General features: G+C 44.1%; 1 protein-coding gene across 2 annotated transcripts in view; it reads left to right on the forward strand.

Annotated features, from left to right (window-relative positions):
• Positions 1–27,979, forward strand: part of ADARB2 (adenosine deaminase RNA specific B2 (inactive)) — a 718,056-nt gene that overhangs the window by 624,225 nt on the left and 65,852 nt on the right. For both annotated transcript variants that reach the window (XM_056519506.1, XM_056519508.1), the window contains 2 exons: positions 22,668–22,836; positions 26,052–26,203. In XM_056519506.1, the coding sequence (XP_056375481.1) occupies positions 22,668–22,836; positions 26,052–26,203 (321 nt within the window). The remainder of the gene's footprint in view (positions 1–22,667; positions 22,837–26,051; positions 26,204–27,979) is intronic.

The raw sequence follows: 27,979 nt of genomic DNA on the forward strand, positions 1-27,979 counted from the left end.
AACATGATCTGTATGCTAACCTTTACAATCTTAACCTGGACATTAGGGCAAAAGATCTTTTCACCTAAGCAATGGATATCATTTCATCTACATATTAAAATTGATCTTAATCAAATGAGAAGCCATTTTTTTCTTACCAAGATCATGTGAGATCAAACTTCTACAAGCTGGGTCCATTACATTGTCATGGGTAGCCATTGTCCTGTCACCATGTGGATGGATGTTCCAGGTTATGGCTGGCAGGATAAATGGTCTATATGTCTACACACATCTTTATGATGCTCTCCTCAAGGAAAAACATTACCCCTTTGGTCCCATCGTGATAGGCCTCTTAAAAGCCAGCCTGCACCCTGATTTGTTCTGGAACTGCTGTTGCTTCTCAGCTACAACTACAGCTTCAAGTATAAACAGAACAATAGTAAGGATAAGATGTGAGGTGTTGTTTCTCAAACTAGAAAGGTGCCAGCTATGTCCCTGCAGACCCTACGAGATAATATATCACTGATCATACATAGTCAGACGCATAATTAACATTAATATCTGTGACACACAGGTGACATCTTCTCAGATTGCAGTCTGAAAATTACAGTGCCCCCGGCTCAAGTAAAAGATTTCAGCTATTACTGTTCCTGCATTTTCATCTAGAAATGCCAGTCTGACTTTCCTGTCCAGATCTGACACCCAAGGAAGGACTCAGGCAGTTCAATAATGTCATTGTGCTACCTGTGCCACAAAAACACTCTGAATGGTGGAGTAGGGAGCTGAGGACAGCTTTGCAACTGCCAGAACATAGTCATTCAGTTGAATCTAGATCATAAAGGGGTACTCTGTCCCTCGACATCTTATCTCCTATCCAAAGGGTAGGGGATAAGATGTCTGATTGCAGGGGTCCCGCTGCTGGGGACTCTACGGGATCTATGTGCTGCATCCGGTGTTCATTTATAGTGTCAGGTTTAGCGGCGGAGGCTCAAGACGTCACGCCCGCGCCCTGCTTGTGTAGTCATGCCCCCACCCTTAGACTTGCATTGAGGGGGCATGGCCTTGACGTCACGAGCGGGGTGTGATTGTGACATCACGAGCCTCCGCCCCGCATCACCAGTCATCTGGCACAAAGCGAAGTTTGCTCTGTTCACCGGATGTCTGGGCTGTCCCAACCGAGATTGCAGGGGTCCCCAGCGGCGGGACCCCCGCAAACAGACATCTTATCCCCTATCCTTTGGATAGGGGATAAGATGTCTAGAGGCAGAACCCCTTTAAGGACACCATTACAAGATTTAAGGAATCTGGGATCTTTCTTTTCTATGGTTCCCAAAACCAGTTATTATAGCAACTGGTTTGGGAGACTTTGCGGGAACAGCTGGATCCCACCCCTGTAGAATAATAATAAATGTTGTAATTTGGAATCTTATGTATATTTCAGACTGTGAAGTTAGTAAGTCATGAAAAAGAGAATAATGTAGTCCAGGTTGTGGTTTTTTAAGGTCAGCAAATTGTGGCTCTTTACTGTTTTTAAGTAATCAGTTTTCTGCTTTTCCACAATAAACTAGAAGCGTCATTGTGTACTCAGCTTTCCTTCTCTTACAATTTATCTGAGTTCTTACCTGTCCTCTGCTGCATTGAATCTCACATTCACTGTTGATGATAGACCATTACAAGCAAGGTTAAGATGACATATGAAATGCCTCCTAGCATTTATCTATGTCAGGTTAAAGTCAAAGTGTGACCAAGAGCAGGTACAGTACAAACCTCGCATTTGTAGGCTGTTAAGGAATATGCGCTTGTATTCACAGCGACTAAAAGCGATTTTCGGAATTAAAGTGTATTAAGGCTCCACTCAGATATTCTATGGCTGCATGCAAAATATTCTTCTCTTGATTGAGGTTATGTAGGTTTAAAGCATTGTTAGGTGCACAATATTGTTTAGGGCAGTGGTAGCCAGGGTTCAGTTATCCGACCAAAATACCAAAGTATCTTCCATTGGGTGTCCCAAAAGTCCAGCAAAAGACACTTACATTTACAGCTGACTTTAAATTCAGTCATTTCCCATTAGGGTCTATGTTTGAAATCATTTCTCAACAAAAAAACACCCATAGATATTGGGATAAGTGTCTGATTGGGGCTGGGCCAGTCACTAAGATCTCCACCAATTTTGAGAATGGAGGTCCCAAGCACTATACTAAGCTTTCTTTGTCTATGCCATAAAACAGAATGTATTGGCAGTGTTCATGTGTGGCCAATACTTCAGTCAAATGGGTAGACACAGGACTCCAGTTCTCATGATCAGTGGGGGGGTCCCAGAAGTTAGACTGCCACCAAACAGGCGAATAGAAGATAAAAAAAAAACCTTTAATGCAAATCCATATACCAAAAGCTTGATGTCATGTACTTAGACGATCCGCCCTAAATGGCAGCCCCCAACTGGGCGACGATCCCTATGCTGTAATATGCAAGAAAGGAAGAATGTCCAGCGCACACACGTGTAAAACCAAGCTGCTTTATTGCATGGTTGCCATAGGATACATCGAACACTCAGGTAACGTGACGCGTTTCGGCCTGCAGGGCCTTAGTCATACTAAGTATGACTAAGGCCCTGCTGGCCAAAACGCGTCATGTTACCTGAGTGTTCGATGTATCCTATGGCAACCATGCAATAAAGCAGCTTGGTTTTACACGTGTGTGCGCTGGACATTCTTCCTTTCTTGCATATGTTTAGACTAGTCCTGGTCCTATCCGCGTGCAGAAGCCTGGGGTGGAGCTGGTTCTACTTGCTTGTATCTTCTATGCTGTAATAAGTGCAGAGGAGTCAGACAGTCCGAGTTAGCAACAAACAGACAAAAAAGAAAATAAAGAAACAAGCTAAATAGTCAGAAACAAGGAAGCAGCAAAGTATACAATCAGAATCACAAGGTTCAGACGGACTGAATTTCCGAATAAGTACATTTCCCACGAAAATGGATTAGTTACGAAACGAATTGCACATGTCTGGAGGTCAACCAAACACAAGAGTTAAAAAGGTTGTCATGTTATTGTCACGATGCCGGCTGGCAGGTAGTGGATCCTCTGTGCCAGAGAGGGATTGGCGTGGACCGTGCTAGTGGACCGGTTCTAAGCCACTACTGGTTTTCACCAGAGCCCGCCGCAAAGCGGGATGGTCTTGCTGCGGCGGTAGTGACCAGGTCGTATCCACTAGCAACGGCTCACCTCTCTGGCTGCTGAAGATAGGCGCGGTACAAGGGAGTAGGCAAAAGCAAGGTCGGACGTAGCAGAAGGTCGGGGCAGGCAGCAAGGATCGTAGTCAGGGGCAACGGCAGAAGGTCTGGAAACACAGGCAAGGAACACACAAGGAACGCTTTCACTGGCACTAAGGCAACAAGATCCGGCAAGGGAGTGCAGGGGAAGTGAGGTGATATAGGGAAGTGCACAGGTGAACACACTAATTGGAACCACTGCGCCAATCAGCGGCGCAGTGGCCCTTTAAATCGCAGAGACCCGGCGCGCGCGCGCCCTAGGGAGCGGGGCCGCGCGCGCCGGGACAGAACAGACGGAGAGCGAGTCAGGTAGGGGAGCCGGGGTGCGCATCGCGAGCGGGCGCTACCCGCATCGCGAATCGCATCCCGGCTGGCAGCGGAATCGCAGCGCCCCGGGTCAGAGGACGTGACCGGAGCGCTGCCGCGGGGAGAGTGAAGCGAGCGCTCCGGGGAGGAGCGGGGACCCAGAGCGCTCGGCGTAACAGTACCCCCCCCCTTGGGTCTCCCCCTCTTCTTAGAGCCTGAGAACCTGAGGAGCAGACTTTTGTCTAGGATGTTGTCCTCAGGTTCCCAGGATCTCTCTTCAGGACCACAACCCTCCCAGTCCACTAAAAAAAAATTTTTCCCTCTGACCTTTTTGGCAGCTAAAATTTCTTTGACCGAGAAGATGTCCGAGGAGCCGGAAACAGGAGTGGGAGGAACAGATTTGGGAGAAAAACGTTTGAGGATGAGTGGTTTGAGAAGAGAGACGTGTAAGGCATTAGGGATACGAAGAGAGGGAGGAAGAAGAAGTTTATAAGAGACAGGATTAATTTGACACAAAATTTTGAAAGGACCAAGATAGCGTGGTCCCAACTTGTAGCTAGGGACACGGAAGCGGACATATTTAGCGGAGAGCCATACCTTGTCTCCAGGGGAAAAAACGGGGGGAGCTCTTCTTTTCTTATCCGCGAACTTCTTCATGCGTGATGAAGCCTGTAAGAGAGAATTTTGGGTCTCTCTCCATATGATGGAAAGGTCACGAGAAATTTCATCCACAGCGGGCAGACCAGAGGGCAAGGGAGTAGGGAGGGGGGGAAGAGGGTGACGGCCGTACACCACGAAAAATGGGGATTTGGAGGAAGACTCAGAGACCCTGAAGTTATACGAGAATTCGGCCCATGGGAGGAGATCTGCCCAGTCATCCTGGCGGGAGGAAACAAAATGTCGCAAATAATCACCCAAGATCTGGTTAATCCTTTCTACTTGTCCATTGGACTGGGGATGATATGCAGAAGAAAAATTTAATTTAATCTTGAGTTGTTTACAGAGAGCCCTCCAGAATTTAGACACGAATTGGACGCCTCTATCCGAGACAATCTGCGTAGGCAACCCGTGAAGACGAAAAATGTGTACAAAAAATTGTTTAGCCAACTGAGGCGCAGAAGGAAGACCAGGAAGAGGGATGAAATGTGCCATTTTGGAGAATCGATCAACGACCACCCAAATAACAGTGTTGCCACGGGAAGGGGGTAAATCAGTAATAAAATCCATACCAATCAGAGACCAAGGCTGTTCGGGGACAGGCAGAGGATGAAGAAAACCAGCGGGCTTCTGGCGAGGAGTCTTATCCCGGGCACAGATAGTGCAGGCTCGCACAAAGTCCACAACATCCGTCTCCAGAGTCGGCCACCAATAGAAGCGGGAGATGAGTTGCACAGATTTCTTGATACCCGCATGACCTGCGAGATGGGAGGAGTGACCCCATTTGAGGATTCCGAGGCGTTGGCGAGGAGAAACAAAGGTCTTTCCAGGAGGAGTCTGCCTGATGGAGGCAGGAGAAGTGGAGATCAGGCAGTCAGGTGGAATGATGTGTTGCGGAGAGAGTTCAACTTCTGAGGCATCCGAGGAACGAGAGAGAGCATCGGCCCTAATGTTCTTATCGGCAGGACGAAAGTGAATCTCAAAATTAAATCGGGCAAAGAACAGAGACCACCGGGCCTGGCGAGGATTCAGCCGTTGGGCAGACTGGAGGTAGGAGAGGTTCTTGTGGTCGGTGTAGATAATAACAGGAGAACTTGATCCCTCCAGCAGATGCCTCCATTCCTCAAGTGCTAATTTAATGGCTAGAAGCTCTCGATCCCCGATGGAGTAGTTCCTCTCCGCTGGAGAGAAGGTCCTAGAGAAAAAACCACAAGTGACAGCATGCCCGGAAGAATTTTTTTGTAGAAGAACAGCTCCAGCTCCCACTGAGGAGGCATCAACCTCCAATAGGAAGGGTTTGGAAGGGTCAGGTCTGGAGAGGACGGGAGCCGAAGAAAAGGCAGACTTGAGTCGTTTAAAGGCGTCTTCTGCTTGAGGAGGCCAGGACTTGGGATCAGCATTTTTTTTGGTTAAAGCCACGATAGGAGCCACAATGGTAGAAAAATGTGGAATAAATTGCCTGTAATAATTGGCGAACCCCAAAAAGCGTTGGATAGCACGGAGTCCGGAGGGGCGTGGCCAATCTAAGACGGCAGAGAGTTTGTCTGGATCCATCTGTAGTCCCTGGCCAGAGACCAAATATCCTAGAAAAGGAAGAGATTGGCATTCAAACAGACATTTCTCAATTTTGGCATAGAGTTGGTTGTCACGAAGTCTCTGAAGAACCATACGGACATGCTGGCGGTGTTCTTCTAGATTGGCAGAAAAAATTAGGATATCGTCCAGATATACAACAACACAGGAGTATAACAGATCACGAAAAATTTCATTGACAAAGTCTTGGAAGACGGCAGGGGCGTTGCGGTCCCAGAGCGGTGTGGCCCATGACAGGGCTTTTCCGGACAGAAGGCTGACTACGAAAGCCACCTTAGACCTTTCAGTGGGAAACAGGTCCGACATCATCTCCAGATGCAGGGAACATTGGGAAAGAAAGCCACGGCAAAACTTAGAGTCCCCATCAAATTTATCCGGCAAGGATAAGCGTATCCCAGGAGCGGCCACTCGCTGCGGAGGAGGTGCAGGAGCTGGCGGAGGAGATGACTGCTGAAGCTGTGGTAGTAACTGTTGTAGCATAACGGTCAGTTGAGACAGCTGTTGGCCTTGTTGCGCTATCTGTTGTGACTGCTGGGCGACCACCGTGGTGAGGTCAGCGACAACTGGCAGAGGAACTTCAGCGGGATCCATGGCCGGATCTACTGTCACGATGCCGGCTGGCAGGTAGTGGATCCTCTGTGCCAGAGAGGGATTGGCGTGGACCGTGCTAGTGGACCGGTTCTAAGCCACTACTGGTTTTCACCAGAGCCCGCCGCAAAGCGGGATGGTCTTGCTGCGGCGGTAGTGACCAGGTCGTATCCACTAGCAACGGCTCACCTCTCTGGCTGCTGAAGATAGGCGCGGTACAAGGGAGTAGGCAAAAGCAAGGTCGGACGTAGCAGAAGGTCGGGGCAGGCAGCAAGGATCGTAGTCAGGGGCAACGGCAGAAGGTCTGGAAACACAGGCAAGGAACACACAAGGAACGCTTTCACTGGCACTAAGGCAACAAGATCCGGCAAGGGAGTGCAGGGGAAGTGAGGTGATATAGGGAAGTGCACAGGTGAACACACTAATTGGAACCACTGCGCCAATCAGCGGCGCAGTGGCCCTTTAAATCGCAGAGACCCGGCGCGCGCGCGCCCTAGGGAGCGGGGCCGCGCGCGCCGGGACAGAACAGACGGAGAGCGAGTCAGGTAGGGGAGCCGGGGTGCGCATCGCGAGCGGGCGCTACCCGCATCGCGAATCGCATCCCGGCTGGCAGCGGAATCGCAGCGCCCCGGGTCAGAGGACGTGACCGGAGCGCTGCCGCGGGGAGAGTGAAGCGAGCGCTCCGGGGAGGAGCGGGGACCCGGAGCGCTCGGCGTAACAGTTATACTATGTTTGTTTATTTGAAACTACTTAATAAACTTTGAATTTGAAAAAAAGAATGAAAAAGGTTATATATAATGAATATTGTTTTAGTCTTCGCCAGATTAGCAGTGTTCCTGAATGGGTAAATTATACAAAATTTACATCAAGCAATTTTGGCTATTTTTTTCCTCTGGTTTTAGGCAGATTTAAAGGTGCACCTCAAAGGAAACAGGGAGAGAAATATTTTCCTATTGACCTATTGTCTCGTACTGTTGTGATCTCTGTTGGCATGTCACCGCTGTCACGTGTCATCACAAGCAGATCATATTCAAAACTAAAATGTATCCTCTGAAGGCACATACAGTAAATCTCCATCTACTGCGGCATTTTTGTACTGTGGTATGCGTGGTCCCTTAGAAATGCATTAGAACCGTATTATAGATCTATGTCATAGAGATTCTAAATACAGTCATGTGTATAAGATCTACAGTGGTCCCTCAACATACGATGGTAATCCGTTCCAAATGGACCATCGTTTGTTGAAACCATCGCATGTTGAGGGATCCGTGCAATGTAAAGTATAGGACAGTGGTCTACAACCTGTGGACCTCCAGATGTTGCAAAACTACAACACCCAGCATGCCCGGACAGCCGTTGGCTGTCCGGGCATGCTGGGTGTTGTAGTTTTGCAACATCTGGAGGTCCGCAGGTTGTAGACCACTGTTAGAGGAAGTTGTACTCACCTGTCCCCGCCACTCCGGACCGTCACCGCTTGTCCCCCCCCCTGCCCGGGATGTCGCCGTCCATCGGTGTTGCCACGCTCCCGGGGTGTCCCCGACGCTCCGGCAAGGCCTCTGCTTCCCCGGCATCCTTGCTCTCCGTCGCCGCCATCAAGTCCACTACGCATGCCGCTCCTATTGGATGACGGGATGGCGTGCGCAGTGATGTGATGACGACGATGGAGAGCGCCGACGATGCAGAGGATCCCGAAGAGGATGCGCCGGAGCCCCGAGGACAGGTAAGTGATCGTCACCGGACCACACGGGGCACCGTAAACGGCTATCCGGTGGCAGCTGAAGCAGTCTGCGCTGCCGGATAACCGGACCATCGTAGGTCAGGGGGTCACTGTATTTGGCTTGGATAGAATTGGCAGAAAAAGTACTTAATTCCTATATATATAATATATATATATATATATATATATATATATATATATATATATATATTTATATATATATATACATATACTGGGGCTGCAAAAAGTGGGGTTAATAAAATTCTTTCTTTATGACCCTGACTATTTTATTGTTGCAGGATCTAACTATTTGGTAAATATACATTTATATTTAAACAGGCTATTTACGATCTCTTCATTTTACACTGATAAAAAGTGGTTGTTGTAGTTTTGCAACATCTGGAAGTCCACAGGTTGAAGACCACTGTTAGAGGAAGTTGTACCACCTGTCCCCGCCGCTCCGGACCGTCACCGCTCGTCACCGCTGCCCGGGATGTCGCCGTCTATCGGTGTCGCCGCGTTCCCAGGGTGTCCCCGATGCTCCGGCAAGGCCTCTGCTTCCCTGGCATCCTCGCTCTCCGTCGCCGCCATCAAGTCCAATACGCGCCGCTCCTATTGGATGACGGGACGGCGTGCACAGCGACGTGATGACGTCGACATAGAGCGCCGACGATGCAGGGGATCCCGAAGAGGACGCGCCGGAGCCCCGAGGACAGGTAAGTGATCGTCAGCGGACCACACGGGGCACCGTAAATGGCTATCCGATGGCAGCTGAAGCAGTCTGCGCTGCCGGATAGCCGTTTATGCGATGGCCCCGACATACAAAAGCATCAGATGTTGATGCTGCCTTCAACATGCGATGGCCTCTGAGAGTGATCGTATGCTGAAATTATTGTATGTCGGGGCCATCATAGGTCGGGGGGTCACTGTACTGTAATATATCTCCATTTACTTTTATGTAGCTAAAGAGCATTGATTACACTTAAGTAAAAGCTACAAAATGTTACATTGATCGGCATTGTAGTGTAGTGTCTACATATACTATACTGGATACTTTTCAACAATCTTCTTACATTTACTAGGCTGTTCTTCACGAAGACTCTAGACAGAAAACAAAGTGCCATGTATCCTTACAACAAATCATGTGTCAGGTTATATGATAAATAGGTTATTGCTTATCAGATACACAACTGTAAAATCAACAATATGTTAGCAGATGTAGGACGCCATATAATACACCATTCATTGTTCCATATTTTCAGCACATCGGCAATTGCTCAGAGTCAGACTGAATTTAGAACATAAATAAATCTTGACCCGGGGCCCCAATGTTATCCACAGTTCTGTGAAATTGCTGCTTTCCTTGTAGCTGATATATTTATCATGTACTGTAACCATGTTTTCTATTTTTACTTTATTTCCACTGTCACTTTTTATCAGTGTAAAATGAAGAGATCGTAAATAACCCGTTTAAATAGAAATGTATATTTACCAAATAGTTAGATCCTGCAACAATAAAATAGTCAGGGTCATAAAGGAAGAATTTTAGGAACCCCACTTTTTGCAGCCCCAGTATATATATATATATATATATATATATATATATATATATATATATATGAATTAAGTACTTTTTCTGCCAATTGTATCCAAGCCAAATACAGTGACCCCTGACATACGATCTTTTCAACATCCGATGCTTTTGTATGTCGGGGCCATCGCATAAACGGCTATCCGGCAGCGCAGACTTCTTCAGCTGCCACCAGATAGCCGTTTACGATGCCCCGTGTGGTCCGCTGACGATCACTTACCTGTCCTCGGGGCTCCGGCGCGTCCTCTTCGGGATCCCCTGCATCGTCGGCGCTCTCCATCGTTGTCATCACGTCGCTGCGCACGCCGTCCCATCATCCAATAGGAGCGGCGTGCGTAGCGACGTGATAACGGCGACGGAGAGCGAGGATGCCGGGGAAGCAGAGGCCTTGCCGGAGCGTCGGAGAATCCCCAGAGATGCGGTGACAGCAATGGACGGCGGCATCCAGGGCAGCGGTGACGAGCGGTGACGGTCCAGAGCGGTGGGGACACGTGAGTACAACTTTCTATACCAGTGGTCTTCAACCTGCGGACCTCCAGATGTTGCAAAACTACAACTCCCAGCAAGCCCGGACAGCCGTTGGCTGTCCGGGCATGCTGGGTGTTGTAGTTTTGCAACATCTGAAGGTCCGCAGGTTGTAGACCACTGTCCTATACTTTACATTGCACGGATCCCTCAACATGCGATGGTTTCAACAAACGATGGTCCATTTAGAACGGATTACCATCGTATGTTGGGGGACCACTGTAATGAAACAGTGGTCTTGTGCTATTTTATGCAACCCCAATAATGAGAACTGAGGTCATTTGTCTTGCATGTAAATGGAGAGGCAGCATGTATGTTCACCCAAATCCAAATGTCTATTGGACTTCAGAACAAGTTCAGCACATAGATAGTGAATAAAGTGTGGCCAAGCATGCACACTGCCTCTCCATTCATTCTGAGGACAATTGACCTCCATTTTCATGAATGGTGAAGGTCCCAGGGGTCAGATACCCATCGATAAGCGATTTATTCCCTGTTCTGTGGATAGAGGATAACTTTTAATCTTGGAATTACCCTTCTAATGGGGTTATCCAGTAATAGAATAGAAAAACAGAGCTACTTTTTTTCCAAAAACAGTGCCACCCTTGTCCTCAGGTTGTTTGTGGTATTACAACTTGGCTCTATTCACTTCAATGGAACTAAGCTGCAATACTACAGAACCAGAGGACAGGTGTTGTGCTGTTTTTGAAAGAAATAAGCTCTGTTTTTCTATCCCTGGATAACACTTTTAAGTATAGCAAAAGATTAATTAAGGAAGAAAGTTTTAGATTTATAGAGTTGATGCACATAGCTTTTTTTTATAAATGTAATAAAGCTTCTACAAAATTAGCCCTCTGCATTACTTCAGTATACTTCTGATTTATTTAGAGCTAGATGAGCACCCGGCGTTGCTTGTTTTTTCTACCTAATGCGTGTGGGGGAGGAAAAGCAACATAGGAGGAAGTACTTATCCTCATATCCGGATGTCATATCCAGTTCTCATATCCCATCCTCATATCCCAACCTCATATACTCATATCCAATACTCATATCTCTACAACATATCCCGTCCTCATATCCCGTCCTCATATCCCATCCTCATATCCCAACCTCATATACTAATTTCCAATTCTCATATCTCTACAACATATCCCATCCTCATATCCCGACCTCATATCCCAACCTCATATACTCATATCCCGACCTCATATCTCTACAACATATCCCATCCTCATATCCCGACCTCATATCCCAACCTCATATCCTGACCTCATATCCCATTCTTATATCCCATCCTCATATACCATTCTCCTATGCTGTCCTCATAACCAATACTCATATCTCTACAACATATCCCGTCCTCATATCCCGTCCTCATATCCCGACCTCATATCCCGTTCTCATATCCCGTCCTCATAACCCATCCTCATATACCATCCTCATATTCCATTCCTATATCCCGACCTCATATCCTGACCTCATATCCCGTTCTCAAATCCCGTCCTCATATCCCATCCTCATATCCCATCCTCATATCCCGTTCTCATATCCCGACCTCATATCCTGACCTCATATCCAGTTCTCATATCCCGTTCTCATATCCCATCCTCATATACCATTCTCATATCCTGTCCTCATATCCAATACTCATAGCTCTACAACATATCTAATCCTCATATCCCGACCTCATATCCCATCCTCCTATCCCATCCATATATCCGACCTCATAACCCGACCTTATATCCCGACCTCATATCCTGTCCTCATATCCAGTCCTCCATATCCTGTCCTCATATCCCTTCCTCATATCCCCTCCTCATATCCCGACCTCCTATCCCAACCTTATATGCGTACCTCATATCCCAACCTTATATCACAACCTCATATCCCGACCTCATTTCCCATCCACATATCCCGAACTCATATCCCGACCTCATATCCCACCCTCATATCCTAACCCCATATCCCCTAGTCATACCCCCTCCTCATATCCCGACCTCATATCCCGACCTCATATCCCATCCTCATATCCTAACCACATATCTCATTCTCATATCCGGTCCTTAGGTGGGGCTGAGTTGTGATGAAGATATTGTAGGCCGAAAATCGAAGGAGGTGTGGTTTTGTGAAAGTGGGCGTGACTTGGCATCCGGACCAATGCACAAAAAAGGGTAGAAAATAAAAGGGGTGTGGCTTAAACGGTGGGTGCAGCTTTGTGAATGGGGTGTGGCATGCGGGAAGGGTGTGACGGACTGATGCACTCACCAGGAGATGCAGAGCAGAGCTTGGAGTAAGGTACTGGAGGCCCTATGTACTTGCATGGGACTTAAGACAAAAACCCCATCCTTCACTTAAGGGGGTAGGTTGGGGTTAATTTAATTATCATATACTTCGTTTCATCAAAATATCTCCAGCCGTTTGGAAGTTATGCTGGAACATACATTTTGCATAGACTTGTATGGGACTTTAAACAAAAACCCCAACCCTCGTAAATGGGGGTGAGTAAGGGTTAAATCGCCTATCCTATGTTTGTTGTTGACATATAAGTAACATGTGTACAAAGTTTTATCAAAATATCTTCAACTGTTTGGAAGTGATGCTGGAACATACACACACAATGGCCCTGATTTACTAAGAGTGTTGTGTAGGTTTCTTTGTGGGTTTTAATTCACTACAAATTGTTTTCCACGGTATTTACTAAGGTTTCCCTACATTTTCCATTTTTCATTTCTCCCTACATTTATTTATATATATTTATTTATTTATTTATTTTACACATGCTCTGATCTGTCGTGTTTTCCTCAGCTCAAATCCACCACATTTTCTGTAGAAACCTTAGTAAATATGTTGGATTTTTGTGAAAATGTCAGGAACACGCCCCTTTTTTTGGTGGACTTGCCCACTTTTTGTTTTTTCAATTCTGGCGCAAAGTCTGGCGCAGACAGAATTTCTGGTGCAATGTTCCAGAATCTGGTGCACAACCCGACAAAACGGGTTTACAATAGTCGGGTTTACAATAGTAAATCAGGGCCATTGAGTTTTATACATATATATCGATAGATTTTTTTTTCTTGTAGTTTTTATACCACCAACATATTCCACAGCGCTGTACACATATTACCATCGCTGACAGCAGTCCATGTCCCCAGACCATATTAGATTCTCAAATAATTGTCTTAACTCGCTGATTTAAGATTGGACAACCATCTAATATACTGTATATAAGGGCCCCCATGACACCCACCTAATGGCACACTTTGGAGGAGAGAAGGGATAGACATGTAAGGTTTCAACATTCCCAATCATTTTTAGGGGGATAAGCAGACATCTAAAGACCCTACCAGATTTCTTCCCTCTATCAGCTGCTGTATGCTTCAGAGGAAGTTGTGTAGCTATTTTCAGTCTGACCACAGTGCTCTCTGCTGACACCTCTGTCCATGTCAGGAACTGTCCAGAGCAGGAAAGAGTTTCTATGGGGATTTGCTTCTGCTCTGGACATTTCCTGACATGGACAGAGGTGTCAGCAGAGAGCACTGTGGTCAGACTGAAAACAACTACACAACTTCCTCTGAAGCATATAGCAGCTGATAAGTACTAGAAGGATTAAGATTTTTAAATAGAAGTAATTTACAAAACTGTTTAACTTTTTGGCACCAGTTGGTTTAAAAACTTTTTAACGTTTACCTGTTGCCAACAAAAACTTTTTATATAATGTAGATAATAACATTGTGGTAGCCTGGGGGAGTTGGGTATGGGGAGTGTAGCTTTGCGGTGACTAAAGGGTGCTTGTTAACCCTTGCTATTCGTGACGTTTAGAACTCACGGTTTAAGTTCCACTGAGGCCGGTAGGTTTTCAGGCCTAGCGTGTCTTTGCAAGTTGCGTAGATCCGTCCTGCTAGTCCGGCATCCACGAGAGCAGCAACCCAAGAGAGCGATAATTGGCTACAGCTACCTTATATGGGCAGGGGCTGGACTAATGCTAATTGGTCCATACTTGTGTCAATCACCATTACAAAGGATTGTGGGTAACATGTGACCCAAAGACCTCCAAAGGTCCTCCAACATACCATAGAGGATATTAACATGGTCACATGACCGAAGGTCCTGCAACACTAAACAAGGAAAGTACTATACGTTATATTAAATATACATTATTACCAAATATATACATGTATTAACAGTATAGAATTAGAGTTGAGAAGAGACAACTAGGGGCTGTCCCACCTGGGGGACCCTACCTGAGCGTAGTTACTCTGACTTTGGGGACCACTACACTAGGTATGGTATGCAATACGGTACTGGGACACAACAACATTATATGTATATTTGTAATATGCATTGGTTAATAAATGTGTATATTTTTGGGTGAAAAAATGCTGTCTCTGCAGCTATTGCCTGTGTGTCTCTGTGAGGAGTCCAAATATAGGAAGTGAGGACATGACAAGTAGGGCTGTGTGCAGGCTTCTGGCTTGTCAATCATTCTCATGTGTAAGCCCATAGCATGTCACAGAGCCTCACTGCACAGAGCCATGCTTGTCCTCAGTGAACAGAGCCCTGCTTGTCCTCAGTGTACACAGCCCTGCTTGTCCTCAGTGTACAGAGCCCTGCTTGTCCTCGGTGTACAGAGCCCTGCTTGTCCTCAGTGCACACAGCCCTGCTTGTCCTCGGTGTACAGAGCCCTGCTTGTCCTCGGTGTACAGAGCCCTGCTTGTCCTCGGTGTACAGAGCCCTGCTTGTCCTCTGTGTACAGAGCCCTGCTTGTCCTCAGTGTACAGAGCCCTGCTTGTCCTCAGTGTACAGAGCCCTGTTTGTCCTCAGTGTACAGGGCCCTGCTTGTCCTCAGTGTACAGGGCCCTGCTTGTCCTCAGTGTACAGAGCCCTGCTTGTCCTCAGTGTACAGAGCACTGCTTGTCCTCAGTGTACAGAGCCCTGCTTGTCCTCAGTGTACAGAGCCCTGCTTGTCCTCAATATACAGAACCCTACTTGTCCTCAGTGTACAGAGCCCTGCTTGTCCTCACTGCAAAGAGCCCTGCTTGTCCTCAGTGTACAGAGCCCTGTTTGTCCTCAGTGTACAGAGCCCTGCTTGTCCTCACTGCACAGAGCCCTGCTTGTCCTCAGTGTACAGAGCCCTGTTTGTCCTCAGTGTACAGAGCCCTTCTTGTCCTCAGTGTACAGAGCCCTGCTTGTGCTCAGTGTACAGAGCCCTGCTTGCCCTCAGTGTACAGAGCCCTGCTTGTCCTCACTGCACAGAGCCCTGCTTGTCCTCAGTGTACAGAGCCCTGTTTTTCCTCAGTGTACAGAGCCCTTCTTGTCCTCAGTGTACAGAGCCCTGCTTGTGCTCAGTGTGCAGAGCCCTGCTTGCCCTCAGTGTACAGAGCCCTGCTTGTCCTCAGTGTACAGAGGCCTGCTTGTCCTCAGTGTACAGAGTGTACAGAGCCCTGCTTGTTCTCAGTGTACAGAGCCCTGCCTGTCCTCAGTGTACAGAGCCCTGCCTGTCCTCAGTGTACAGAGCCCTGCCTGTCCTCAGTGTACAGAGCCCTGCCTGTCCTCAGTGTACAGAGCCCTGCTTGTCCTCAGTGTACAGAGCCCTGCTTGTCCTCAGTGTACAGAGCCCTGCTTGTCCTCAGTGTACAGAGCCCTGCTTGTCCTCAGTGTACAGAGCCCTGCTTGTCCTCAGTGTACAGAGCCCTGCTTGTCCTCAGTGTGTACAGAGCCCTGCTTGTCCTCAGAGTGTACAGAGCCCTGCTGGTCCTCAGTGTGTACAGAGCCCTGCTTGTCCTCAGTGTACAGAGCTCTGCTTGTCCTTACTGCACAGAGCCCTGCTTGTCCACCCTCACTTCCTGTATTTGGACTCCTCATAGAAACACACAGACAATAGCTGCAGGGACAAAAATATACATAATTTTTAACCAATGTATATTACAAATATACATATGATGGTATTTTCTACAATATATAAAAAGCTTTGGTTGATGACAGGTACACTTTAAGGGCTTTTAGGTAGAAAATTGTTTCAATTAAATCATATTATTTTTTTTTTTATAACAAACAACTATTGTTGTAGACTATTCTTTCCTCCCCTAGGCAGTGGTCTCAAACTATGGCCCTCCAGATGTTGCAAAGGTTTTGCAACATTTGGAGGGCCACAGTTTGAGACCACTGTCCTAGGGCTTGTCTGAAATCCCTGTTATGTTTTCATAACATGCGCTCTATTAGGTAAAATCCATAATAAACGGTCATGATGGGCTATTGCAAGGGGGGGGGGGGGGAAGTCTATGGCGAGAATAATCATGAACTTATCGCAATGAGCTGACAATACAGGAATGCTGGATCCATGCCCTACAGGACGGAGCTTGTAAGCAGGCATCATTACTGTAAGCTAAAGCTTAGCATTTCCATAACAATGCAGCGCCTCTAAAACCCACGCTTACATCTACTACTTGTTAGATAAAAGGCTGCTGACAAAGTTTTCTTGTTCAATCAATAACTACATCCTTGGAGCACACATTCTATATGAGGTAATAAACATCTCCCACTGAGGGGAGAAACGACTGGGTTGTTTATGGGCTGCTAAAGCTATTGCTGATGGTTAGAGTCCTTATAAATGTAGCCAGCGCTGGAAGCACTAAATAAAACCTCGAAATCAGTCTGAGTTCTCTTCCACTTTAGTTGGCACTGAGAGTTCTGTTAAATCACAGCCATCACCTGGTTCAAGGCTGCAAGAGGGGAGGAAACTATCTATCTACAGTGGGGATCAAAAGTTTGGGCACCCCAGGTAAAAATTGGTATTAATGTGCATGAAGAAGCCAAGGAAAGATGGAAAAATCTCCAAAAGGCATCAAATTACAGATTAGACATTCTTATAATATGTCAACAAAAGTTAGATTTTATTTCCATCATTTAAATTTTCAAAATAACAGAAAACAAAAAAATGGCGTCTGCAAAAGTTTGGGCACCCTGCAGAGTTAATATCTTGTACTGCCCCCTTTGGCAAGTATCACAGCTTGTAAACTCTTTTTGTAGCCAGCCAAGAATCTTTCAATTCTTGTTTGAGGTATCTTTGCCAATTCTTCCTTACAAAAGTCTTCCAGTTCTTTGAGATTTTTGGGCTGTCTGTCATGCACTGCTCTTTTAAGGTCTATCCACAGATTTTCAATTATGTTGAGGTCAGGAGATTGTGAAGGCCATGGCAAAACCTTCAGTTTACGCCTCTTGATGTAATCCCCCGTGGATTTCGAGGTGTGTTTAGGATCATTATCCATTTGTAGGAGCCATCCTCTCTTTAACTTCAGCTTTTTCACAGATGGCATCAAGTTAGCATCCAAAATTTGCTGAAAATTTTATTGAATCCATTTTTCCTTTTACTCGTGAGATGTTGCCTGTGCCACTGGCTGCAATACAACCCCAAAGCATGATTGATCCACCCCCATGCTTAACAGTTGGACAGAGGTTCTTTTCATTAAATTCTGTTCCCCTTCTCCAAAACGTACCTTTACTCATTCCGGACAGAAAGTTTAATTTTAACCTCATCGGTCCACAGAACTTGTTTCGAAAATGCATCAGGCTTGTCTATATGTTCATTTGCAAAGTTCAAACGCTGATTTTTGTGGTGAGGATGTAGAAGAGGTTTTCTTCTGATGACTCTTCCATGAAGACCATATTTATACAAGTATCTCTTTATAGTGGAATAGTGTACCACAACTCCAGTGTCTGCCAGATCTTTCTGGAGGGATTGTGCAGTCAAACGTGGGTTGTGAATTGTTTTTCTCACAATCCTGCGAGCTGTTCTGTCTGATATTTTTCTTGGTCTTCCAGATCTTGCTTTAATTTCCACTGTTCCTGATGACTGCCATTTCTTAATTACATTCTGAGCAGAGGATATTGACACCTGAAAATGTTTTGCTATCTTCTTATAGCCTTCTCCAGCTTTGTGAGTGTCAACTATTTTCAGTTTCAGATTTCTAAACAACTGCTTAGAAGAACCCATGGTGCTGATTGTTGGGGCAAGGTCAGAGGAGTCTGGGCATTTAAAATCTTTGAGATTGACATCACCTGGTCTTCCCAGATGATGATTGAGAACAATCCATGACACTGGCAGATCTCAGCTTTGCAAAGGGGGCAGTAAAAAGATATTAACTCTGCAGGGTACCCAAACTTTTGCAGACGCCATTTTTTGTTTTCTGTTATTTTGAAAGTGTAAATGTTGGAAATAAAATCTAACTTTTGTTGACATATTATAAGAATGTCTAATCTGTAATTTGATGCCTTTTGGAGATTTTTCCATCTTTCCTTGGCTTCTTTATGCACATTAATACAAATTTTTCCCTGGGGTGCCCAAACTTTTGATCCTCACTGTATCTATCATATCTATCTATCTCATATCTATCTCATATCTATCTATCTATCTCATATCTATCTATATATCTCATATCTATCTATCTCATATCTATCTATCTATCTCATATATATCTATCTCATATCTATCTCATATCTATCTATCTCATATCTATCTATCTATCTCATATCTATCTATCTCATATCTATCTATCTCATATCTATCTCATATCTATATATCTCATATCTATCTATCTCATATCTATCTATATATCTCTTATCTATCTATCTATCTATCTCATATCTGTCTATATATCTCATATCTATCTATCTATCTATCTCATATCTATCTATCTATCTCATATCTATCTCATATCTATATATCTCATATCTATCTATCTCATATCTATCTATATATCTCTTATCTATCTATCTATCTCATATCTATCTATATATCTCATATCTATCTATCTCATATCTATCTATCTCATATCTATCTATCTATCTATCTCACATCTATCTATCTCATATATATCTTATATATATATATCTATCTCATATCTATCTATCTATCTATCTCATATCTATCTATCTCATATCTATCTATATATCTCTTATCTATCTATATCATATCTATCTATATATCTCATATCTATCTATCTCATATCTATCTATCTCATATCTCTCTATATATCTTATATATATCTATATATCTCATATCTATCTATCTATCTTTCTATCTCATATCTATCTATCCATCTCATATCTATTCATCTCATATCTATATATCTATCTCATATCTATCTATATATGTCATATGTATCTATATACATATATATAGATATATAGATATATATATGCGGCACTTCATTTGATTGTTATGTTGCATATTGTCTAAAATGTATTTTAGATGATGATCACCATATTCTATGGTTATGTATTTGATCTGGCACTGTTTGCACTTTGTAATCATGGCACCTTACAATGTACCTGTATTTTATGATGTATATATTGCCCATTGTTTTATATTTTTTTTTTTTACTAATTGGATAATGAGTCCACTTGTTGTTGCACCTTGTAAAATGCTGCTTTGAACATTTGTACATCATGCTTGATAAAGACGGTGTGATACCGTCGAAACGTCGTGTCTGAACATGGGTTAATAAAGCACTGTTGTGTTTTCACCAAACGACCTTGGGTGTGCTGCTGGACTCTGTGCTTCTTGGAATCTATGTACACGGTCTGCGACTGGGACTGCGTTTTTTCCCACTTGCACCCCGCTTTCTGCCGGTATCCATACTACGGTTGTGCTGCCTACCTCCTGTGATTTTGTATCTATCTATCTATCTCATATCTATATATCTATCCTATATCTTTTCCCAAAAAAAAACACCACCTCACTTTTTTCTCACTATGTCTTATGGGGCTGACCTGCAATACCAGATACAGTCCATGGAAAAGAATGCGCTGTTCCGAAAAAAAGGCACCTTTTTAATACTGTACAATCCCTTAAATGTTTTATTTTATTTATTTCTTAATTAATTATTTATTTATTTATTGAAAACTTTACTCTTTATTCAAGCAGTTATTGAATGCATCATGCCAAGGGCACAGTAAATAGACAAGTCAAGCATAGCCCCTACCTGCCTTCTTCCCAGCACTGTGCATGGTTAGATGTCCTTATAACAAAAAATTGACGGAAAAGCAGCATGAACAGATGTACTCTAAGCCAGTGTTTCCCAACCAGGATGCCTCCAGCTGTTGCAAAACTACAACTCCCAGCATGCCCGGACAGCCGTTGGCTGTCCGGGCATGCTGGGAGTTCTAGTTTTGCAACAGCTGGAGGCACCCTGGTTGGGAAACAATGCTCTAAGCAATTATGAATTTATGCAAAGATATTATATAGGGAATGCATTTCTGTCAGAAAATTGATTTTCCCTAGACTTTAAAGGGGTACTCCACTGGAAAACATTTTTTTTTTTTTTTTTTTTTTTTTCAAATTAACTGGTGCCAGAAAGTTAAACAGATTTGTAAATTACTTCTCTTTAAAAATCTTAATTCTTCCAGTACTTATCAGCTTCTATATGCCCCACAAGAAGTTCTTTTCTTTTTGAATTTCCTTTCTGTCTGACCACAGTGCTCTCTGCTGACATCTCTGTCCATTTTAGGAACTGTCCCGAGCAGGAAAAGATTGCTATGGGGATTTTCTCCTGCTCTGGACAGTTCCTAAAATGGAAAAAAATAATGTTTTCCAGTGGAGTACCCCTTTAAAGTCTAGGGAAAATCTATCATCTGACAGAAATGTTTTCCCTATATAATATCTTTGCATAAATTCATAATTGCTTAGAGTACATCTGTGCATGCTGCTTTCCATCTAACTATGCAAAGTACTGGGAAGAAGGCAGGTAGGGGCCATGCTTGACTTGTTTATTTACTGTTCCCTTGACATGATGCATTCAATAACTGCTATAATAGCAGAAATTGCAACTTTTTCTGTTGCACACCCCCTTCCCATAGACTTGCATTGAGGGGGTGTGGTGCGATTTCATGAGGGGCAATTTCACAAGCCCCCGTCACCACACCCAGCGTTTTAAATGAACGCCGGGATCTGCACAGAGATTGCGGGGGTCCCAGGGGCGGAACCCTCATGATTAGACATCTTATGCTCTATCCTTTGGATAGGGTATTCGATGTCTAGGGGCAGAGTACCCCTTTAAGGATACGCTGCCCTGAGTGTATATATGATAAGTAACACAGTTTTTGACCATAATAAGATATATACACAAATATACCATGTATCCCCTGGCTATCCTTTTGCAGGCTCCACCCTTAAGGGTCAGCTTCCCCTAAGCTCAGCTCCAGGGTGGATGGTGACTAGTCTCTATCACATGGAAAACAGGGAATCTTGCTCCCCTACCTCTTTGTAGCAAATCCTCATAAATAGAAGCAGCATGGAGATCATTATAGAGCAGTAGTAGAGCAGTCTAGCCTAATTCAGCACTGGGATGAGATGAGATTTTCCATGAACACGATTCCCAGTGTCATCAAAGAATACCAGAACGAAACAACCATTGAAACAACGCTTCACCAGCTCCTAATCTATGCATTAGGGACCGTGTGGGTGCATTGGTATCAACAGTACAATACAATCAATTATAAACTGAGGAGAAGGATGTTAAATGCTCTAGGTAAATGGCTTTTGTAGGTTAAGGAAGAATTGGCTACAGTCAACCGAATGGGTTTGTTCTGCCGTTTTTGTAACAAACAGTTGGTCTGGGAAAGGTTGAACTTGGTAGATTTGTACTCATAACAAAAAGCAAAAATGTAACTATTTACTGTCTTTTGAAAAAAAATATTCTAGATCATTATAGAAATATTTATGAAGGTTGTATTATACTCCAGTTAGACTACATAGGATGGGGGTCTCTGGGGTCAGAGGTCTGTTTTAGGTGTGGCAGAGAGAGGAGGACCTTCTTACATGTGGTTTGGACTTGCTCCTGTGTTGTGCCTTTTTGGAGCGAGGTAGTGACGTTCTTGTTTTAACGCCGGAGGTATGTTTGCTAGGGATTATTAATGGGTCGCTTCCTTTTGTTTTGTGCTCACAAAGTTATAGTGATGGCCTGGAAGGATGTGTCCTCACCCCCTCTGGCCCGGTGGATAGCCCTAGTTAATAAATATGTCCCATTGTACCATGCCCTCTATGTTAGTAGGAAATGTCCCAAAAAATTTGACAAGGTCTTGGTTCCATGGTTGTTGTTGGATGTCTCTACCGATCCTCCAGTTCGGGGAGCCTCTCAGTCGTAGAAGGGCTAATTGGTATTGAGGAGCTCCTAGGGTATGTTTGGATGTGTGTGAATGGCTTGTCTATGTTGGGTCTTTGTGTACTGTTGTTCTGGGTGGGCCTCCCATCCCTCTTGTAGTCATACTCGTCCCAGGTTGTGTGTGGCTATTACTTGCCATGATTATGTTGGGGGGCGGAGGGGGGGTGGGAGTCCAAGGAATTGTTACTTGTCTGTTGATCCAGTTGATTGAAAATCAATAAAAATATGTTTTAAAAAAGAAATGTTTATGAAGATTGTTTCTCTTATTGCAACTTTTTGTTTCTTAGGTTTAGACCTGAGGCAGGCACAGGTCATTGCTCTGTCATCCGGCACCAAATGTATCAATGGAGAATACCTTAATGACCAAGGGCTGGTGGTCAATGACTGCCATGCGGAGGTTGTAGTGCGAAGAGCTTTCATCCACTTCCTTTATACTCAGCTGGAGCTACATTTAAGGTAAATTGAAATGTGCTGATGACATGTTATGTGATCTGCCGTGGGGCAAATCTGTCCTCTAGATGTCTGATCCGCGCTTCTTTCAGGAAGGCGTCTATTTATTCTGTGTTTCCCAGTGACCAATATTTGAAGGGAATGAGCAAAGCAATTTAATACATCTTTCATCTTTCAGTGTCTGGTTCATGAAAGCACATTTCCTTTCATGAAGAATTAGATTTGCGCAAGTCAAGGGATACTTTTAGATATTTGTTTACATAATTCATGAAAAACTCAGAACTGAACCGACTTAGGCAAAATGCTTGATGGAAAGCTAGATTTGCCATCTCCCGTGGTGACCAAATTCAGGCTATTTACTTTTGCTCTGTACTCAAAATGTCCTTGTGTTTTAGATTAAGGGAAGCTATTACAAACTTATAAAGTGCTGATAATTTGCAGGGTCTTGATGGGGAACAAGTTGACTACACTATTTTGTGGACTTTCTTGAATATTATTAAGTTGATTTTTCAATTGATCTAACATTATTGCAAATGGAAAAGTTTCACATTGTGGGGGGGGGGGGGAAATATAGATATAATAAGCTACAGACTTTTTAAACTCAACGAAAATAGTAGCAGACGATCACAAGGTTAGCCATCACTTTATGTAACCAGCTCCTGGGACCCCACCAGTCCTATGACTGAGGAAGCCTCAATGCGGACCCTGCACAGTAGACCTCCTGTTCAGCTGCTGATCAGAGAACCACAGTCACATAAACGTATGAGGAGACACCGAATGCTGATCTTTCTTAAGGTTGTATAAACCAACCTACAGTACTCCATTGTCTCTAGTGGTAATTCTCCAGGCCCTGGCTGGCTGTCCCAATAGATTTTTTTTTTAGTTGTCATAGCTATCATATTTTTCTGCCTAAATTGGTCTATTTGATTTTAGCACTGTACGTTATTGTCAAAGGGGTCATGAGAAAGGTCTACTAGCTAGTAAAGTGTTTTACATAACCACAAGTATTTATTTCAATAAGACAAATAAACTAAACATAAAGGTTTTCTTGGCTTAAAACACTTCCAGGGAGAAGGGATTAGGAGGGAAAATAAAAAAATACTCACCCCTCCAGTCACTCATGGCCCAGTGCTGCTGCTCCAGAGTGCCCAGAGAACGTGCCCTGGTGGCATCACTGTAAACAGTGGTTGGGATGCTGTGGCCGGTCACTGGCCAGCCTTCGTGGTCATGTGCTTGTTGCAAGTGACTTCTGAGGCCACTGATTGGGGCACTTAGGCCATGGACTCTAGAGCCGCTGCACTGCTGGATTGGGAATGTCCAAATAGGTAAGTAGCAATTTTTTTCTTAAACCCAGAAAACCTCTTTAAATCAAATGATTATCAGGTGTGCTCATTAACTGTTTGCATTCAGTCTTCTGGTACGGCCATTGTGATATTCAGTACTGTCAGGCTGTAAGGATTGTAAGGATTGTTAGATGTCTGGAAAATGGAATCTGAGGATCTTTTTCGGCATGCTTTGGGAGCTCTCCCAGCAAATTTACCCATAGGGGGGTATTAATCAACGGAGTTATGTGTTTGTTTGTTTTTTGGTGCCTTCTCTCCACTGTCATTTTTTTAACTTGCTCAAAATCACACGGTCCTGTGTGTGATTTTTGCTTTGGTCAGCAATTCATCATTTGCGACAATCAATCTTTGACACAATTTTGCGCCTTTAGGGGGGTTTTTTTTGGTGCAATTCACCACCAAGAAATTTTGTACAAGGAAAACACACTTAGCAATGTCAGAAAATGTAAAGGCATCAAAATACATAAAAAAATGTTTTGTGAAAGCAGCGACGCCTCTGGGGCTGCTCAATACTATCCTGCGACATAGTTGTCTCTGAGGAACCTTCACCCTCCGTTGAGCCAGCAATTGGACATGGCCGCACAGGTTCAGGAAAGGTAAGCACTAAAGCAGTGGTCTCCAACCTGTGGACCTCCAGATGTTGCAAAACTACAACTCCCAGCATGCCCGGACAGCCAACGGCTGTCCGGGCATGCTGGGAATTGTAGTTTTGCAACATCTGGAGGTCCGCAGGTTGAAGGCCACTGCACTAAAGTAACCAAAAAAAAAAAAAAAACACTCAAGTTAAAAATAAAATCCATTTCACATGGCGGCTATAAACCCCACAAAAGAAAAGAACTCATGTCGCCTGCTGATATACTGCAGGAGGGACTCCGAAATGGCCGCTCTACAGGGTAAAATACGCGTCCTCTGTGGTGGTAAGTTCTGTGTAAAAGGCGCTGTGAACAGCTGATTTCGGCATTTGCGACAAAATTACTAACAACGTGCGCCAAATGATAAATTTGGAGCATTTCCGGAAAAAAAAGTGAAAAAAAGGATAAAAAGAAACTGTCAACAGGCAAAATTGATAAATAACCCCCATAGAGCCCAGTCACCCTAATGGTGAGCAGAAAAGTGTAATTTTGGACATCTGTTTGGGTAGTTTTTGCTGCTGGATGGAATATTGCAGATCTCTGCACTATTCCATAAAGAAGGATTCATAATAATAATAATAATAATAATAAAATTGCCAGTATATGTTGTTTTTTTTAAATGGCAATCTATGTGTAGTGGATGCCACAAACTGGCATATATCATAGTTATATGGGAGGTATCATGTACTCTATACCTCTGTGGACCCCGTAACAAGGTTGTGCGAAAAGAACCAAATACAGATAACAGAATATATATATATATATATATATATATATATATATATATAGTGTATACATGTATACATAAAAAAAAAAAAAATTAATTATTGATTTAACATTCATTCTACTCTGAGGGTGTTTGCACACTACAGAATACATCTGCCCAGAGAAATTCCCGGCGGACATTCCGTGTGTAGCAGGCTCTAGGACCGTGCAAACAATCACTATCCCCATTAACAGCAATGCTGTCCATGCAGAATTACGACGAAAGAATGAACATGTTCATTCTTTTGCGGGGTCTGGAAATTCAGCATAATGTGCAGAGTGCGGCAGAACCCTGTGAAGGATAATGGGAGGTGGCTACACCGAAATCCCCACCTGGACTTCCTTTGGGTGGAAATTCTGTAGTGTGAATGGGTCTGTATGATATGGTCGGCTACTTCTTGTGTTTCTACTCTAAGCATATAGTAATGACAGCTGCCTTGCCCTCCTTTCATCATAATAACATTGTCTTATTTCTTTACAGCAAGCGCAGAAGTGACTGGGAAAGATCTGTTTTCATACGGTTAAAAGAAGGAGGTTTCCGGCTGAAGGAGAGCATCTTATTCCATCTGTATGTTAGTACATCACCGTGTGGAGATGCCAGGCTAAACTCTCCCTATGAGATAACGTCTGACTGTAAGATTTGACTTTTTAAATTTTTATAAAACAAGAAAATTGTTATTCTTTTGTGTAAATATATATATATATATATATATATTTATATAACCAAAGATTAATGTCTAAAAACAAATAAGTAGGTTAAGAAGCAGTAATAATGTGATACAATTAAAGTTCAGCCATTTGCCCATTGTCAGCCCGCTGAGGCACACAGTAGCATTGCCTGCCTACACAACCAATTGTTGTCTTATGCTTTCCCGGGCAAACAGATTTTCTTTTGATTGCTTTTCCCTTTGCCTTATCTATACCTTTACTGTGTATCCACATGTGCAATGAAAGAAACGCTTCAGTGACTACCATTTACATGCACAATATCAGTCCCCTCAGGCTCCTGAGAGCTATTTCCACCATCCAGCTGATTTTATTGCTCAAAAATGCTACATTTCTAAATTTCTCAACATATGGGCAACCTGTGTGTATATAGTATTAATATGCGCACAAAGCTTCTGTCATTATCTAATTCCCTGAATCGAAGGACATTTGTTTATTTCCCTGCAACGCCACTACAGGGGAAATGAAGCATGATGCAGTGCCCATTGGAAGCAATGGGGTATGTGTGTAATGCACGGACATGCCAGGTCTTGCGGAGAGAGAGATACTCCTGCACTTCTCTCCACTCTGGCTAATAAATGATGGTACTTAATCTAGAACCCCAACCTATTTACATAAAATGTACTCATACAATATGTGTAAATGGGTTTTTTAAACCAGGCAATGCCTTTAACTTAAAGGGGTATTCCCCCCATAGACATCTTATCCCCTATCCAAAGGATAGGGGTTAAGATGTCTGATTGCGGGGGGCCTGCCGCTGGGACCCCCATGATCTTTGTGCAGCACCCGGCATTCTGTAGCGGCTGCTCCAGTCTCTGAAACCTCTGCACAGAATGCCAGATGCTGCACGTAGATCACGAAGGTCCCAGCGGAGAGCCCCCCAGCGATCAGACATCTTATCACCTATTGCAGGAACATGTTGAACATTTTGAATGGTAGAGGAACATTCAGACCGGAACCAATTTCTAGATATACCCATGTAAAGTGTACAGTAACACGCTTAACTTCCTGGCTAGCCACAGTCCATATCCAGCTGCAGGAGACAGTCCGAAAGACTAATAATGCAACTGGGCAGAGATCATGTAACTTTGCAATTTTGCTAATAATCTTGCAATTTTGCAAATCTTGATTGAATTTTGTGATATAGAGAGAATACACAACTGCAAGGCCAACTGGGTGACAGTCCTTCTACTGAACTACGTGCAGGGGCTTCAGAGTAACCAAAATAGTCAGACAAACCAGGTCAGTAACACACGGGCAGATAAGGTAGAAAATCGTAAAGACAGAATCAGGACAAGCTATGGATCAAACCTAGAGAGCACCAAGGTACAACATCAGAAGGCAAATGCAACATCAAGAAACAGGAATGGGTGAAACCAAGACAGCAGTGTAGTACAAAATCAACAAGCAATGGCAACGTCAGTAAATAGGCAAAAAGTCAGGTCATAGGAGCTCAGAAGATAGTCAGGCATAGAGAACAGGCATGCTGGTGAAGGGATGAATCCACAATTACATATGTCTGACTGCCTGACACCTGTACCGCCTGATTGGTGAGCAGGGCTGTTAGCATTTTGACATGCAGCTCTGCCTTTTATTCCCCCTGCTTGAAGGTGATGGGTAGTTTTCCTCAGTGGCGTAACTATAGGAGGTGAAGAGGTAGCAGACGCCTGGGGCCCCAAAGCA

This window comes from Hyla sarda, chromosome 5 (genome assembly GCF_029499605.1).
Source record: "Hyla sarda isolate aHylSar1 chromosome 5, aHylSar1.hap1, whole genome shotgun sequence".
In the NCBI taxonomy this organism is placed as follows: domain Eukaryota; kingdom Metazoa; phylum Chordata; class Amphibia; order Anura; family Hylidae; genus Hyla; species Hyla sarda.